The 14621-nt window shown below is 48.3% G+C and overlaps 5 protein-coding genes across 5 annotated transcripts; 3 read left to right on the top strand and 2 right to left on the bottom strand.

Annotated features, from left to right (window-relative positions):
* Positions 1-955: 955 nt before the first annotated feature.
* DEU56DRAFT_761763 (uncharacterized protein) lies at positions 956-2125 on the bottom strand (the record flags this gene model as incomplete). Its single annotated transcript, XM_041350585.1, has 5 exons — positions 956-1029; positions 1111-1229; positions 1308-1406; positions 1540-1763; positions 2012-2125. 5 exons carry the CDS (start codon positions 2123-2125, stop codon positions 956-958), a joined length of 630 nt encoding a protein of 209 aa, XP_041201517.1.
* A 501-nt stretch (positions 2126-2626) lies between these two features.
* DEU56DRAFT_180498 (glycoside hydrolase family 79 protein) lies at positions 2627-5517 on the top strand. Its single transcript, XM_041344941.1, has 13 exons — positions 2627-3150; positions 3204-3216; positions 3269-3434; positions 3499-3586; positions 3634-3740; positions 3787-3803; positions 3854-3999; positions 4056-4119; positions 4169-4484; positions 4541-4550; positions 4609-4909; positions 4968-5022; positions 5072-5517. Exons 1-13 carry the CDS (start codon positions 2841-2843, stop codon positions 5462-5464), a joined length of 1986 nt encoding a protein of 661 aa, XP_041201516.1. The 5' UTR covers positions 2627-2840; the 3' UTR covers positions 5465-5517.
* Positions 5518-6419: 902 nt separating this feature from the next.
* Positions 6420-8391, top strand: DEU56DRAFT_841619 (uncharacterized protein). Its single transcript, XM_041355003.1, has 11 exons — positions 6420-7291; positions 7348-7407; positions 7464-7496; positions 7559-7600; positions 7656-7676; positions 7732-7764; positions 7825-7866; positions 7925-7957; positions 8017-8058; positions 8114-8134; positions 8190-8391. Exons 1-11 carry the CDS (start codon positions 6464-6466, stop codon positions 8238-8240), a joined length of 1206 nt encoding a protein of 401 aa, XP_041201515.1. The 5' UTR covers positions 6420-6463; the 3' UTR covers positions 8241-8391.
* Positions 8392-10817: 2426 nt separating this feature from the next.
* On the top strand, positions 10818-12855 carry DEU56DRAFT_180454 (general substrate transporter). The gene is made up of 4 exons (XM_041344940.1): positions 10818-11217; positions 11270-11565; positions 11617-12805; positions 12852-12855. The coding sequence occupies exons 1-3, from the start codon at positions 10988-10990 to the stop codon at positions 12759-12761; spliced, it is 1671 nt and encodes a 556-aa protein (XP_041201514.1). The 5' UTR covers positions 10818-10987; the 3' UTR covers positions 12762-12805; positions 12852-12855.
* Positions 12856-13774: 919 nt separating this feature from the next.
* Positions 13775-14246, bottom strand: DEU56DRAFT_985106 (uncharacterized protein; the record flags this gene model as incomplete). The annotated part of the gene is made up of 3 exons (XM_041360038.1): positions 13775-14006; positions 14072-14133; positions 14199-14246. 3 exons carry the CDS (start codon positions 14244-14246, stop codon positions 13895-13897), a joined length of 222 nt encoding a protein of 73 aa, XP_041201513.1. The 3' UTR covers positions 13775-13894.
* Between the last annotated feature and the right edge of the window lie 375 nt (positions 14247-14621).

The raw sequence follows: 14621 nt of genomic DNA, 5'->3' as shown, positions 1-14621 counted from the left end.
ACAGCATAAGCGTATCAATACACCGTGAGTCTTTGACTCGAACGGCGACCAGTGAAGACCAGCTCCTAGTGTTAGGAGACTTGCTTCGTTGACGTATGCACTTCCAAACATGATAGAGACAAAACCAGACAAGATAAAAAACATTGATCCAGCAAACTGTACGAGTATACCATAACTCAGATGGCAAAGAGTTGAAGACCAGCTCCTAGTAGTAGGAGCCTAGTAATGCCCGTTCTGGATGTGGCGCTTCAGTAAAACACATTCCTTGTGTCGACACACAAGACTCACCCGTTGGTACATCCGGGCCCGATAAGAGCCCTGAGTAACAAACATATTGGATGCAGGAGGATCCACGGCTGCGCATGGCGCAGTAGAGCTTGAGTCACCCCCATGATATTGAATGAACTCGTGAGCGTGAGCTCTCGCCAATGCAGGAGGATGATAGGTTGGTGAAAAAAGCTCTTCCATGGGTTGTGGCGGAGGACCGCCGTGGTGATGAGACGTCTTTTTCTGACCACTCGTGGGCTATACTAGACATTAACATATAACAAGCATAAGTTCACGGGAAGACTTACGCTGCGAGCGGCCTGACGTGCTCTGGTGCCAAATGTGCTCATGATAGAAAAGGATGGATTGTAAACGGGCGTTGTTTGAACTTGAGACAGAGGCAGGAAGACTAAGGGTGGCGTAGAGGATGGAGGGCGCCGAAGGGCGTCGTAGAAGATGAAGGGGTATCGTAGACGATAAAGGGTGTCGGACAAGAGAGCGTAACGGCGTCGGTGAAAAAAGACTTAGCCTGAGGAAAACCTAGTATGATATCATGGACGAGATATCTTATATAGCAGAAAGCGGCGCTTAATTAAATAAATGGATAAGGCAATTAATAGGAAAAGACTCAGCTGACACGACAACGCCTCGTGGCCTGCGTAGGGCCCTGCGTGGAAATCTAGCCGTATCAAAGTTTCTGGCTTAGCTCGGCTTCCTGTGCTTTACGAACTTGACAGTTGCCGGGAAAGTTCCCTGCAGACCCTGCAGAATAACTCTTCAGATTACTTGGCTCTCGGCATTTAGTAAAGAGCGATTGAACGATACAAAGTGTTATTAGTATACATATTCCGTTATCATGAACGCACAGCCCTAGCCCATAATGCTTGAAGAAGCGGCCGTCACTTGTCATCGTTTTGGTCTGCCCAGAGGAGACTAATCGCACAGGCTTAGTGCCGCAAGCGCTGAATGTTACAAAAATAAGTGGCTAGGCGCTAAAATGTGCCCATTGCGTACGATTCAGTGTAATTACCAAGACGCACGACGTAGGTGGCTGCCACTGGAGGCCAATGGTAGATGATGGGTTATGCAGCTGGTCCTGGAGGTTCGGATCACCTGGCATAGTATGACGTCCCCATTGTCTGTTGGGGTATGCAGTGTGCACAGGACAAAAGGTAGAGTTGCAACTGGTTCCGCTGCCACAGCAGTACGTCAAGATTCCGTCAAGATTCCGTAGTTGAACCAAACGCGTTGGATCTTCGGGAATATACGTACCTTGCCACCTGCACGTTGTATCGTGCGTGGGCTACCATCAGGAGAAGCGCGTCGCGAGCGGGATGAAGAGGTTTAGAAGTCCGTGGGCTTAGGCTTGAGGAGCAGGCGTGGGAGAAGGCCCGGGAGGCTGGACTCGATCTGACATGGACCGCCGCCACACTTCTGAAGTTCTGAACCCATGCGTGCAGGTGATGGATCCCTCCGATTGTTCCCGGAACAGAAGACTATGTATTCTACTCGATACAAGACGAAAATGAGTTCATTTCTTCTGATTCATCTGCATTGTTCTTGCGAAATAACGCAGTTGAGAATGCCGTTCTCTAATTTTGACATGACATCTTCAACCTGTAAGTGCTTGGAGTGGTGACGAGGCAATACCATTGCGAGCAAAAGAATTTCTCGCAACGAAATCTATGAAACTGACTTGAGTTCGCTAAGGAAGATGAATAATCCTGGGCAAATTAGTACTCACGGAACGTATGACCACCCTCATCAAAGTCCTTCTAGCGTTTCGAATATCTAGATATGGTGAGACGGTCTCGCTGTTACATCGTTGTAAACTGGGCAACTCAAATGTTGCAGCCATCGTTTTGGTCTCGGCGTTCTCGTGCAAGTCCACATGAATAATTCAGTATCCTTCAGCACAAAAAGTTGAATGAAGCTGAAGGACACGCTCAAGACGGTCTCGAGTTGCAACATCAGTCGGTGGTGTGGTAAACGAGCATCGAAGCGTCATCAAAGGGCGTGTCTAAGGGTCGTAGAAGGTGTGCATTGTGGACATCGTTAACAGGAAGGATGAATTCGATGGCAGTGCTGTAGGGTCCAAAAGACTGGTTTGAAGGTGAACATGAGGATGTCAAACTGTGCAAAGTGAGGCGGAGTCATAGGTCACGAACTGTCACGAAGCTGCTAGAAAGACTGTTTGTGTTTATTTGGTTTCTGTCGAGAAAGGAAGTTCTGGGCCTTCTGGAAACATGGAAAATTCCCCAATAATTCAAATCCTCATTTATCCTAGTGCCAGTGGTTGTTTCGAAAGCACTATGAATAGAAATCTAATCAGATGGGTGGAATAATAATTCGGTTCAATGCCGACTAAGGATTGATCAGATGTGCACTAGCACCGCGACTCGGAAGTCTGGCTTTCCATTGTATTAATGAATGTTTACCCATGCCACCCATCACCGTGATTCGCCTCATTGCTTTGCCACGACCTACTCCACCCCAACTCCGTGGTTACTCCTTGTTCTCGCCGCTGTGTAAAATATCCCATTTTCTCTGATTTTCTCTCCCACTTGACCTGCATGCGACTTTTCCACCCTTTCGCTTTTGTTCTCATTGTCATCTTATCATCATGCTTTGCCAATGCCAGCGTCACCGTTTACTACCAAGTTCCATTAGCAGATTCAACTACCACTGCAGCCAATGCAAATTATACCGGCGCTGCAGCTTATGATCCAACTGTGCTAACTCCCCCGCCTGTCCCTGCAGGGCTCACGACACAATTCGGAATTCAGCTTTCCAGTTCATCAGCAACCGTCCAGGGTCTGAGTATACCCCACCAAGGATCATTCATGGGATTCTCTATCGAGTTCACTGTAGTCAATCAAATCTGTAAGTCCATGTCCTATCCAGAAGTTATATATGCTAATCATAGACGCTCGCAGTCGGTGTAAATGCGTGAGTCCTGATGGGGCTACAAGGTGCACATACATGGACTCACATGTCATAGAACATATTTACAGGTTCCATTTTTAAACCTCATGGCCCTCCTCCGCGAACGCGCAGGCGAAGTGCACATTCGGGTCGGAGGTAATACCCAAGAGACTGCGGTCCTCGTGGATAGTCTTCCCGGAGGTGTAATGGTGTCCAAAGATCAAGGCACCACGGGTGATGTGGTACGTGCAATGTGCATGATCGGGTTTTGGGTAACATTCAATTGTTTCTTTCTGAATACTTCAGACTAAGACCCCAACACTTTATTACACGGCCGAGGTTTTGTACACAATGGCGAACATCTCGGCCCTTGTGAATACGAAATGGTTCCTTGGTAAGGCTCATACAACTCATTCCATACCACCAATAACATCGGCATAGGGATACCGTTCAATGACACAAGCAACCTTCGACTTGCTATCGCGGAAGTTGGCGAGGCCGTGCTGAGTGGCCCTGGATATCTACTCGGGTTTCAAGTTGGAAATGAGGTATGTCCTCTCCGTATCTTGAGCCAATCACCACTCATTCCTGCAGCCCGATCTTTATGCAGCGTTCGTAATTGTATTTTGTTCCTTACTCTAAAGCCTGACAATTCTATCAGACATTCGAACCGACCTTCCACATACTCACCCTATGACTACTTCGGCGAGTTTGGCATCGTAGTTGACGCTATCAACAACGACAACAACATTCCTGTTAAGAACAACTTAGTTGCCCCGTCTATTACAGGCGAATGGACTCCAGAATGTTCGTTTCTAGTTCTGTTTTGCGCTTGATACAAGAAACTAACACAATCTCATCAGCTGTATGGAACACTGGACTCGTTCAAGCCTATTCTTCTAGCTTAGGAGCGCTAGCAGTTGAACAGTGAGCCCTCCCTCTCTGTGATTTTCACGCAGTTTCTCAAGCTTCCAAGTTACCCGACCGATAACTGCTACGCTTTGTACGGCATTGGTTCTCCTGTCATCCCACAAGACGTGTTTCAAAACTTCCTCACCCACGCCTCTGGCATCAATATCGTTGCTCCCTATCTCAACTCCACCAACTTTGCACAAGCCAATGGGAAGCCCTTCTATATGATGGAGACGAACACAGCATCCTGTGGTGGCTTACCAGGGATTAGTGATTCCTTCGGTGCAACTCTTTGGGCACTCGATTATGGCCTTCAGATGGCTTACAGCAACTTCTCTGGCGCAATGATGCACGTCGGTGGACAAAACGTGTATTACAATGTGAGTTACATGTTCTGAACCCTTTGAAATGTTATTGAGTTACGTACCTTGTCCAGCCTTTCACTCGTGAGCTCTCCCAAGTTAAATGCAGCTGAGAGGGGGTCATAACTGACCTGTCTTGTAGCGCCTCCCACTAACCAGTCGTCTTACCACCAATGGACAATTGGCTCTATCTTCTACAGCTTCCTCTTCGCTGCCGAAGCATTCGGACCCTCTGGCAATGCACAAATTATCGACCTGCAGGCCAACAACATCAGCATGCTTACTCCTGCATATGCAATCTACGAGAACGGTGCTCCCGCGCGCCTTGTATTGTTCAATTACGTATCAGATCCGACCGGTGCGAGCGATTACACAACAACGATCTCCATCGGCGGTGCGGCGATTGCGCAGGATAACGCCACGCCTGCACAAATACAAGTCAAGTACGTATTCCATAGTCATGCAACGGCATGTTGCCCGTTGAACTAATTTCTATCTTAGGTATTTGGTGGCCCCTTCCGTCTCTGAGAAGTATAACATTACGTGGGCGGGTCAGGTGCGTCCGGTCGCAAACCTGATTTTCAATTCATTCATGTCCTTTTTAGACCTTCGGCGGGACCTTCCAGTCTGATGGCCGTCTCCAGGGCTCAGAAAATGTGCAGACGATTAATTGCGACCAATCGTCCAACACATGCCAAGTGACTGTCCCGGCCCCTGGCGTTGCACTTGTATTCCTCTCCTCCGGCGCTTATGCAGAGTCGGGGAACCCTTCGACCCAGACATACTCTACCACGATGGTGACGAAGACAGAGAACACAGCGACGATCAACCCGAGTGTGCTGGCAACCTCGAATGGGATGTCGGGAGCCACGTGGGAGCTTGGAAGTACGAGTAAGGGGACCGTTAGCGCTGGCTTGAAGAATTCGCTTTCGGTTGTTTCTCTTGTCAGCTCAGCTGTGCTGAGCACCGGACTGCTATGTACATGGTTTTGGTCATGATCTTCACGCTGATGTCAAATATTTTGGTACTAGATGTAGCACTATATCTCTGTCTGTTACGATCGTTTACGCTAACGTCAAAATTCTTGAAGCATGTTACAGCTACTACGATGCTACATGTCTATATACGTATTTGTTGTTTTGCCACGGGACAATGTATTGAATATGTATGCTTGAAGCATGGAACATTAAATCAAAATACTGCGACGAAACCGATTGATCGGCAATTGACCCAACGAAGCCGCAACTCACGTGTGCAGATGGGCCAATCGTTTCGACTCCATGAAGCCAACCATTCATCACAGGCAACGAACGGTTACCATTGCAAAAACAGGGCTCTGTATTTGTCGGTGGCGAGGCGGACAGTTGCAGAGTTGCCAGTGATATTAACGTAGTGCATGCATTATCAGTCAGCGGGACACACTTACGCAGATGACATTTCAAGATGCAGCCGCTTCGGTCGAACACTTGGGATGCTTTGGAAGGGACTCACCGGAACACCTTGAGAATCATCCGGGTTCCCATATAATGTGGCTCTGGGCAGAGTGTATGCAATCCGCGCAGTCACATCACTGGTTAGTAACAGTGCTAGAAAAGAGATCCTAGGTTGTAATGAACATCATTGATTGAGTGGTGGGGGCTGATGCCAACTTCCAAGAGCGATAAGTGTGCCGTCTGTGCCATCTTGCTGATTGCTGAAGTAAACCACCGCTTTCTGCCTGCGGATATATGCGAGGGCATTGCGGAAGTGCTGAGCGGTCACTTCGGGTATTGCAATTCTTCGTCGATGGAGGAGGCGATGAGCATTAGAACGACTGTCTTCATTCTATCAAGGTCTGACTACGGGAGACTAGATGAGCATTGAGTTCAACAAGACGCGGGAGATTGGACTCGGAGCAAGCCACCAAAAAATCCATGGTCACGTGGCGGGTCCCAAGTGCGCTGAGCTTCTGGACGCCTCTCCTTGAAGCAACGTGTTCAAACCCTTGACAATCTATAATGTCCTTGAAACCAGACCGAAGAAATCGCTCCTGGATTAACCGTTTTCTAGCCTCCCTCCGTCGAGTATTCATGTCAGAGCCTCCTCCTGGACTCCAAGTTCTAAAGTTTCACTGTCCAAATGGGCCTGATGTGAATAGCGCATCAGTGCTGGGTTGGTGTTCCCAGATGGCAGATTTTTGGGATAAAACCCATGGTAATCTGTACGCAAAGTGTGTACTGGCACGCATGGAGTACTATAAATGTACTGGTCATCCCGAACACGAATTCCTCTTGTTTTATTTCAGACATTGGATCGATGGCTGCTCCGCTCAGGCTGTAGTGTCTGCAGACCGTGCTGTACAAGTACAAGGCCGTTCCCTCAAACAATCATCTGAAATAGTCTCTCCCTCATCATCCAACACCGACGCGTACGACTCTGTATCTATATATGGTTCCCCCCGCGATGCAGTGCCACGACTTCAAGAGAGATATGCACCATACAGCAAGCTCTGTACCTTTCACTTTCCTTCATCTTCGGCGCCCTCAGCACTTCAAGTGTCCATTGTCCTGTCTCTAGTACACCGCCAGGCTCCGGCATACCACCTATACGAAAACCAATGCTATTGGTTTTCAAGCGCAGTGTGGGGCAGCTTGAAAGAGCTGTTCCCTAGTGACCAAGACTCGGAGTGTGAAAACCATCGTGCACGTTCACGTTATCGCGGGGTTGCATTAGGATCGCCGACTGAGGGTATCGAGGCTGTATGTGCTGCTTATCAGCCCGAGTGGCAAAAGATGTTGGAAATGCTCGAGCAGGTAAAGTGCCATCACGAAGCTGAAGAGGAAAAGGTGGGCTATTCTCAGCTAATATGGTCTCCATTTCTTGATGGTACTTGTCTTTGCAGAATCGACAGAAATGGGAGATGGAGCGTGAGGTCAAAAATGAGCCGTTTCGCAAAGCACAGGTGAGTTGTTTTCTCAGCACATTTGGTCTTTTTTGTTGATGGTACTTGTCCACCAGGAGGCCGAAATGGAACGAATTCGCCAAGCAGAAGTGCGCTATTCTCGGCAAAAAAAAAGTTGCCTTTGTTTGTTGATCTGTACTTGTCTTTGTAGATTTGCGCGCAGGCTGAAGTCGAGCGAGTTCGCCGAGCAAAAGTGGGTCATTCTCAGCAAACATTATCTTCGTTCATCGACGGTACTATTTCACTAGGACACCGAAATCGAGCGAAAGGTGGGTTATTCTCAGTAAACATGATCTTCGTTTATTGACGGCACTGTTTCACTAGGACACCGAAATTGAGCGAGTTCGCCAAGCAGAAGTGCGCTATTCTCGGCAAAAAAAGTTGATTTTGTTTGTTGATCTGTACTTGTCTTTGTAGATTTGCGCGCAGGCTGAAACCGAGCGAGTTCGCCGAGAAAAAGTGGGTTATTCTCAGCAAACATGATGATCTTCGTTCATTGACGGTACTATCTCACTAGGACGCCGAAATCGAGCGAGTTCGCCAAGCAGAAGTGCGCTATTCTCGGCCAAAAAAAAGCCTTTGTTTGTTGATCTGTGCTTGTCTTTGTAGATTTGCGCGCAGGCTGAAGTCGAGCGAGTTCGCCGAGCAAAAGTGGGTTATTCTCAGCAAACATGATCTTCGTTCATTGACGGTACTATCTCACTAGGACGCCGAAATCGAGCGAAGGGTGGGTTATTCTCAGCAAACATGATCTTCGTTCATTGACGGTACTATTTCGCAAGGACACCGAAATCGAGCAACTTCGCGCGAGGCTTGCCGCTTTAGATGGATAATATTTCGTATCACATGCCGTGAATTTACTATGCCCTGTTCGTGTTCCATCTCTCCTCCATATTCCATAGTATAACAAAGGGGCAATACTACGAGCTTTCCGGGCTCATCATCAGCACATCTCACATAAAGTATTTGGCTCAAAACGTGCACAACTCATGTGGTTTGAAACTGAGCATGGAGGGATTGCAGGTATGCCAATTAACACAGGTGTCCCGAATGCTCTTCGTCTTTGTTTACGATCTGAAGAACATGCGGGCTGCCTGCAATATAGAGAACTGGTTCCTATGTCGCTTCGGCCATGATGACCTTACCTCTCGCAAAGAGGTCCAATACACCATGCTGTGTCCTTGTGGATCAGCAGATAATGCTACCAGATCGGTATACTACCACTTGTTTCACTTCATCAAGACAAGCTCCGCTCTCATTCACATCCGCACGCTCTAGTGGCTTGAGGGCGTGCACCCTTCTGTAATGAATTCCTTCTTGAACATCTTGATGACTATGCCGTGAAACGCTTGAGTGAGGCACGCGAATGACACGTACCTGGTCGATTTTCAATGAAACTCTTGAACATCTCAACTGACTACATTGTATCTGGCTCAGTAGAATCGCAGATACGCCTGAAACAGAATGAGCTCAAAGTAGCGTCGCAAATTGTGCATCCTAGAATTTGTTCAATACTAGCATCTTTACCTTTTTGAGGCATCTATATCTACGAGAACCCAACTCTATTAGACCTCTCGTTGCAAGGGATATGGGTTAATGATTGCAAGTAACGTCTTGAACCACTCCGTGTCCTCTCAACCACGGAGATAAGCTTCACTCTCATGGGATGTGGTGCAACAGGAGATTCCTGCAGCCACTTATACTCCCGAAACTGTAACGCCGCGGAGATTCCCATGCTGTAAAGCTACGAGACCCCTTTCCAACGCTGTTTCCCTCCGCGGCATCAGGCTGAACTGTACCTGAAACGGGGATACAAAGCCAGGTAGCCCTACTTGGTCTTTTAGTATGGAGCGGAATGTCTGTCTACACCCTCCCTCTCGTTTTCGTTCGGACCGACAGAAATAGTAGCAGGAGTTCCAGCTCGTGTACCAGAGAAAGTTGCAGTACACAGGAGGCTGAAGTAATACGATTGTAGTGGACGCTCTGCCTTTGGCCTTGGCATCTCTTTGGATACTGCGACCAAACGGTGACCACGGACATGGGGATAGCGGAGTATCATCGAGGCTACTTCACGGCATTGCTTTGATACGTTTTGCAGATCTAGACGGAGAGCGATATCTTGCCACAGTTCAAAAGGCAGTGCTGCACAGCTGACGTTGACAGATGTGTCGTTTTCCTCCTGAGCGAACAATTTTGTGTGATTGTCCTTTCTCCTGCATCCACGGTATGCACAAAGAGCGCGGGGTCGATGCGATAGCCAAGACAAGCAAGAGCAATGATGCCCGGCGTAGAAGGGGACTCTGCGAAGAATGATGGTAAAAATTTGAGGGCCGCCGTATGACTGAACGTCGTTGTGTGTGCGTCTTTTACCACTTTGACGATTGCACAATGCGAAAAGCAGAACGCAGCTCCAAAGTAAATGCCGGGAGCATCCTGCAGTTCTAAAATTGATTTGATCAAACGTGACACAGAGGCCTGCAGGCATCGTCCGTCGCCTAGATGTGTCGTGATGTAAAGAACAGTGTCTTCACGAACCCATGTGAACTCCTTTCTGTTCGGATGCCGTCTGTGTTTGCCCGCTCATCGAAAATGATGAGATTCATAGTATGTACGGGGAAATGATTGGCCGTTCATCTCGTCCAGTATTTCTTCCAGCTCCTGTCGCTTCATTACGATGGCATAGGGCGACTGCATACACTTGAGTATTTCTACACCAAGACCCTCCGGATAAGATTCATAATGATGGCGATGGACGAAATACATATTTCGATAACGGTAGATAATGCATCCTGGAGTGCCTATGCCAGCAGCTAGAATTTCAAACATACCTGGACAACGAGTATCAAGCGTCAGGTTGACCGTTGAATGCACCATTTTTGTCGGGCACAAAGTACGAGGTACTATGCTTTCAAGTGGAGGTAGAAGTTAAGGGGGCCCGTAAGTGCTCTATTTAGAATCTCGAACTGCCGCTTTGAACTGATACCTTGAAGAAATTTGGGCTCCAAGATCGATGAGAACAAGTTCAAATTATGTAAAGGGGCTGATCCGACATATGAAGGTCCGGCGCTTGCCGATGAAGCCGTCACGTGAAATTACGTAAACCGCGTTTGACTTTGCCTGCTGCGTCCTGATATCTCAGACGAGTAGCCACCAGTGACCACGCCGCGGCACTCCTTTCGTCGGATACAAATGTACTTCATTGGTGTCCATCTCTCGACCAGCAGTGGATAGAGCCATAACGACCCAGTGGACACATATAGGTCATTACACAAGCATGATGAAAGCTACTACGTATTCGGTATCTCGGATGACGGTACGCCGTTTTCAGAAGATGTCCGAAACCTCGCGCAAAAACATCTTTTCGACTGCGGGAAAAGACCTTTGGCGAGGGTGTTCCCCAGGTTTCCAACATTGGAAATTTTGAACATCACATAGTTCGAGCCGCATGCCGGCTAACTCTCACTCATTCAAAACCAGGACCATATTAAGCTTGGGGCAGATATTCATACCATAATACGAAGCCTTCAAACTCCACAGCGCTCTGGGCTTTTGTGCGAGATTCGCTCCCCTCTGTTCTACAATGGCCGTGACCTTGAAGCAATTCCAAGCCATTGTTCAGTATCGCAATGCATACCTTCTTACATTCTCGGCGGCAACAGGATTCGTCTGCTTTGGTTGGGACGTAAGTTTACTGGGTGGTATTCTTGCGTTACCGTCATTCCAAAAGTATTTCGGTTTGCTCTCGGAATCAGCCTCTGCACGCGCTAGCTTGAGCGGGAATATTGTTTCAGTCCTGCAAGCAGGAGGTTTGTGAGTGCATATTTAAGTCTGAAAATTTACACAGTTAAAGCCACGTCATCAGCGTTGGGGCATTATCTTCGAGCTACTTTTCAAGTCGATTTGGGCGCAAGCCTAGCTTGTTAGCTTCCGCGGTCATCTTCCTCATTGGAAGTATTATTCAGTCGACAATCGGAATCGGAATGTCCCCGCACGTTGCGTTGAAAGTCTTGTACTTCTCCCGTTTCTTCACTGGCATCGGAGTTGGTTTGTTATCAGCTGTGGTGCCAACGTACATATCCGAGTGTGCTCCGAGAGTCATACGCGGTCGATGCACTGGCGCCATCCCAGTCGGAATCTCGATTGGAAATATGCTGGCTTGTGGGTGTCGGTTGTGGACCTGCAGGATTTTATCTGACAGATAGTGCATAGATTGGGTCAACTACAGCGTCTCTCGCAATATCTCACCAGGACAAATGCAGTGGCGGTTGCCCATCATCGTCCAGCTTATACCTGGAGCACTCTTCCTGTTTTCTATGCTTTTCCAACCCGAATCTCCCCGTTGGCTTGTGGAACGCGGCCGCTACGAGGAAGCAGCTGCAGCACTCGCATATATCGCGAGAAAGGATCAGGGTGATGATGCCGTCGTGCTGACTCTCAGCGAGATTCATGCCAATCTCGTCGGGAGGGACAATCGTTCCGTGCTCACACAAATCCGTCTGATGGGAGAATCAAAAACCACAGCCATACGCTGCATTATCCCCTTCATCGTTATCACATTTCAGAATTGGTCTGGCGCAAATGCGATCAATTACTACACCCCTCAAATCTTTGCGAGCATCGGTTTATCCAGTACTTCACTGACGCTACTTGCGACCGGCTTATATGGTGTTGTCAAACTCGTCATGGCATGCATAGGCTTTAGCTACACCATTGAAACCTGGGGTCGGAAGAGGACCATGGTCTATGGCGGCCTAGGGCAGGGGTTAATGATGTTTTGGATCGGTGGGTATGCTGGTCTCCACCACAATAGGGGCATTGTGCCAGCAACGTATGTTTCTATTGTCGCCGTATATCTTTATGCCGTCGCCTATTGTGTCGGCTGGGGATTCACTCCCCACGTCCTCGGCGCTGAAGTCGCCCCGGGACATCTACGTCCAGTCGTTATGTCCATCGGATCCGGAATCGATTGGCTTTTGACATATGCCACCACCCAGCTCACACCCACCATGCTCGAACGCATGACCTACCGAACCTATCTTATGTTTGGTGCATTTTCTTTCATAATGGTATTGTGGGTCTATTTCTTCCTACCCGAGACGACTGGGTACCCGCTGGAAGATATCAAATATTTGTTCGAGAAGGATATCATTATTCGCTCTCTTGAAGATGCGCCTGGGGGGCGGATCTTCCTTGGGACGCGCCGCGCCGCCACTGTGCACGAGCTGAAAGCCATGGATGCACTTTCGGCAAATAGTTCCAAGGAGGTTTTGAAGGACTTCGAGAAGCACTCGGACGACGCGCGGGATCATTCGCCGAGAAGTTCGCAGAAGCGGGATGGCGACATCATTATATGAGAGCTCCAGCGCATTTTATGGGGATTACGTGAATGGATTTCTATGTATGTGTATTGTTTTTGTTGTTACATTGTCTTACGCATACACAAGATTTCAAAGGCTATGTAAATCGTATTCTGCTTCACTCGGTAAAACAATAATTTACAGCAGGCATCGACTCAAGACTTCATTTCCCACTTTTCGCTTCTCAGTTACTAGTACTTGTTCTTGTACCTCTACCACGATGTCCTCCCTTTCATCAAAGTCATTTGAAGCGCTACAGTAGATCTCTTCTTCTATTCTCGACTGTTTCCTTCTTACGTCTTCATTCAAGATCGCCACACCTCAACAGACTGGGGTTTCCACCAGATGATGGCCCTTCGAACTCATCCGTCCGGAAATGCCGCCTCAGGTCCAGTACTACGTATACGCAGTCTCTCAGGATTAGCTCATCCAGTTTGCGGAGCAACACTACTCGAAAGCGTTGCCCGACCGCAGTACAGAGGACACTGCCGGGAATCGTGCACATTTACTTTGGCACGCAAAGAGTATTTCAATCCCAAGGTTGACTCGGTCCCTCTAAAGTGGATCGTTGTGTTCGATGGCGTTTACAAGGACGAACTCACTGACGAAACAACGTGAGCATTCCCATCGATACTACAGAGGTGCTCGCTGTGTGTTCGGATCAAGATGACTTCTTTCCATGTCGTCCTACGTAGGAAAGGATGGATTTCATAACAACGTTGATAGGGGATGCACCGCGATGGTGGGTGAGCTGTGGTTGTGCTGGCGACATTGAATGAGATCTCAGCATGAAAGCTTGAGAGTACTACGAGCAGTAAGGATGGCTTGAATTGCGCTTGTTTCCGCTGCCGGTGCTTGCATGATGTCCATATGTTACACTATACGCATGTCACGATGCTCAATGATGTTAAGTCAGAATTTGTCTGATGTATGTCTGCATTTAGTGCAGATCGACGTTGCAATGGATTGTGACTCCGCGGAGCAAAGCGGAATGTCCGCGACCTTGTTATTGAAAATCATGAGCTCTTCAGCCGATCTTCCTCTACCATAAAAAGAAAATGATAGAAATGGAAAGGTGCCTCTGCAACGTCTACACAAACTACTTCAGCAGCCGACTCGCCAGACTCCTATCACTTCTGTAGGTCGACGACATGGCTATTCGGGGTTGTCAAAGCTGCCTTTCCAGACCCGTTGTTGAAATATTGAGACCCGTCAGGGTTCTTATAGTAAAACGAGCCATCTCTAAATGAAAACACGTGAGGATCGGGCTGTTCTACGCAGTGTCAATTGCGGTGAGACGAACGAACTTGTTAGAGTAATGGTGACCAGTACCACTGCTCCCATAATCGCGTGTGCACCAGTGATTCCCCTGAGGACGGGGGTGTCGTATCAGTTAGCTACGCGTACCGAAGGACACGAACACTGGGTACCTACCTCCTTGTTGGTGCCGTGCCCGGTAATAGTGAAGTCGCACTCCGTCATGGTGTGAGCTCAGAGTATTGTGGAGAGGCGACAGGCTCAGACTAGGAACGAGGAAGAAATTCAGTCTTCAATTAAAGGACTGAGGAGAGACAGTTCCGAAGGAAGGGAAATAAAAGAATGTCGTTGAGACGGAGAACGAAAAGTCAACGTGTAGGATGAGTGCTTGTCCAGCTTCGTCTGGCTCGAGAGTCGCTGACATGATCTAGTAGGTTGGGCTGGACCGAGCGTCAGCTCGGGGTGGGACGCAGGCAGGTGGAGCCGCTGGGAGGGCGGGACATCTGCTTACGAATTCGATCATGCTAGATGACTATCGAGTGAGAGACGCCTGAGTGTGATTTTGACAAATTTTGCAATACGACTATATATACAGCGCAA

This window comes from Suillus clintonianus (genome assembly GCF_016758775.1).
Source record: "Suillus clintonianus strain FC179 chromosome Unknown DEU56scaffold_169, whole genome shotgun sequence".
Classification (NCBI taxonomy): Eukaryota; Fungi; Basidiomycota; class Agaricomycetes; order Boletales; family Suillaceae; genus Suillus; species Suillus clintonianus.
Note: the sequence above shows the minus strand (reverse complement) of the source record. Positions and strands in the feature narration are given on the sequence as shown.

Excerpts from the sequence above, each read along its gene's own strand:
- DEU56DRAFT_180498 (XM_041344941.1), top strand. The coding sequence starts at position 2,841 with ATGCGACTTTTCCACCCTTTCGCTTTTGTTCTCATTGTCATCTTATCA. Across the intron at positions 3,435-3,498 it reads AAGGCACCACGGGTGATGTG|ACTAAGACCCCAACACTTTA; the intron begins GTACGTGCAATG and ends TGAATACTTCAG. Across the intron at positions 3,587-3,633 it reads GAATACGAAATGGTTCCTTG|GGATACCGTTCAATGACACA; the intron begins GTAAGGCTCATA and ends ACATCGGCATAG.
- DEU56DRAFT_841619 (XM_041355003.1), top strand. The coding sequence starts at position 6,464 with ATGTCCTTGAAACCAGACCGAAGAAATCGCTCCTGGATTAACCGTTTT. Across the intron at positions 7,958-8,016 it reads AGCGAGTTCGCCAAGCAGAA|ATTTGCGCGCAGGCTGAAGT; the intron begins GTGCGCTATTCT and ends TTGTCTTTGTAG. Across the intron at positions 8,059-8,113 it reads AGCGAGTTCGCCGAGCAAAA|GACGCCGAAATCGAGCGAAG; the intron begins GTGGGTTATTCT and ends CTATCTCACTAG.
- DEU56DRAFT_180454 (XM_041344940.1), top strand. The coding sequence starts at position 10,988 with ATGGCCGTGACCTTGAAGCAATTCCAAGCCATTGTTCAGTATCGCAAT. Across the intron at positions 11,218-11,269 it reads GTCCTGCAAGCAGGAGGTTT|CGTTGGGGCATTATCTTCGA; the intron begins GTGAGTGCATAT and ends CCACGTCATCAG. Across the intron at positions 11,566-11,616 it reads GATTGGAAATATGCTGGCTT|ATTGGGTCAACTACAGCGTC; the intron begins GTGGGTGTCGGT and ends GATAGTGCATAG.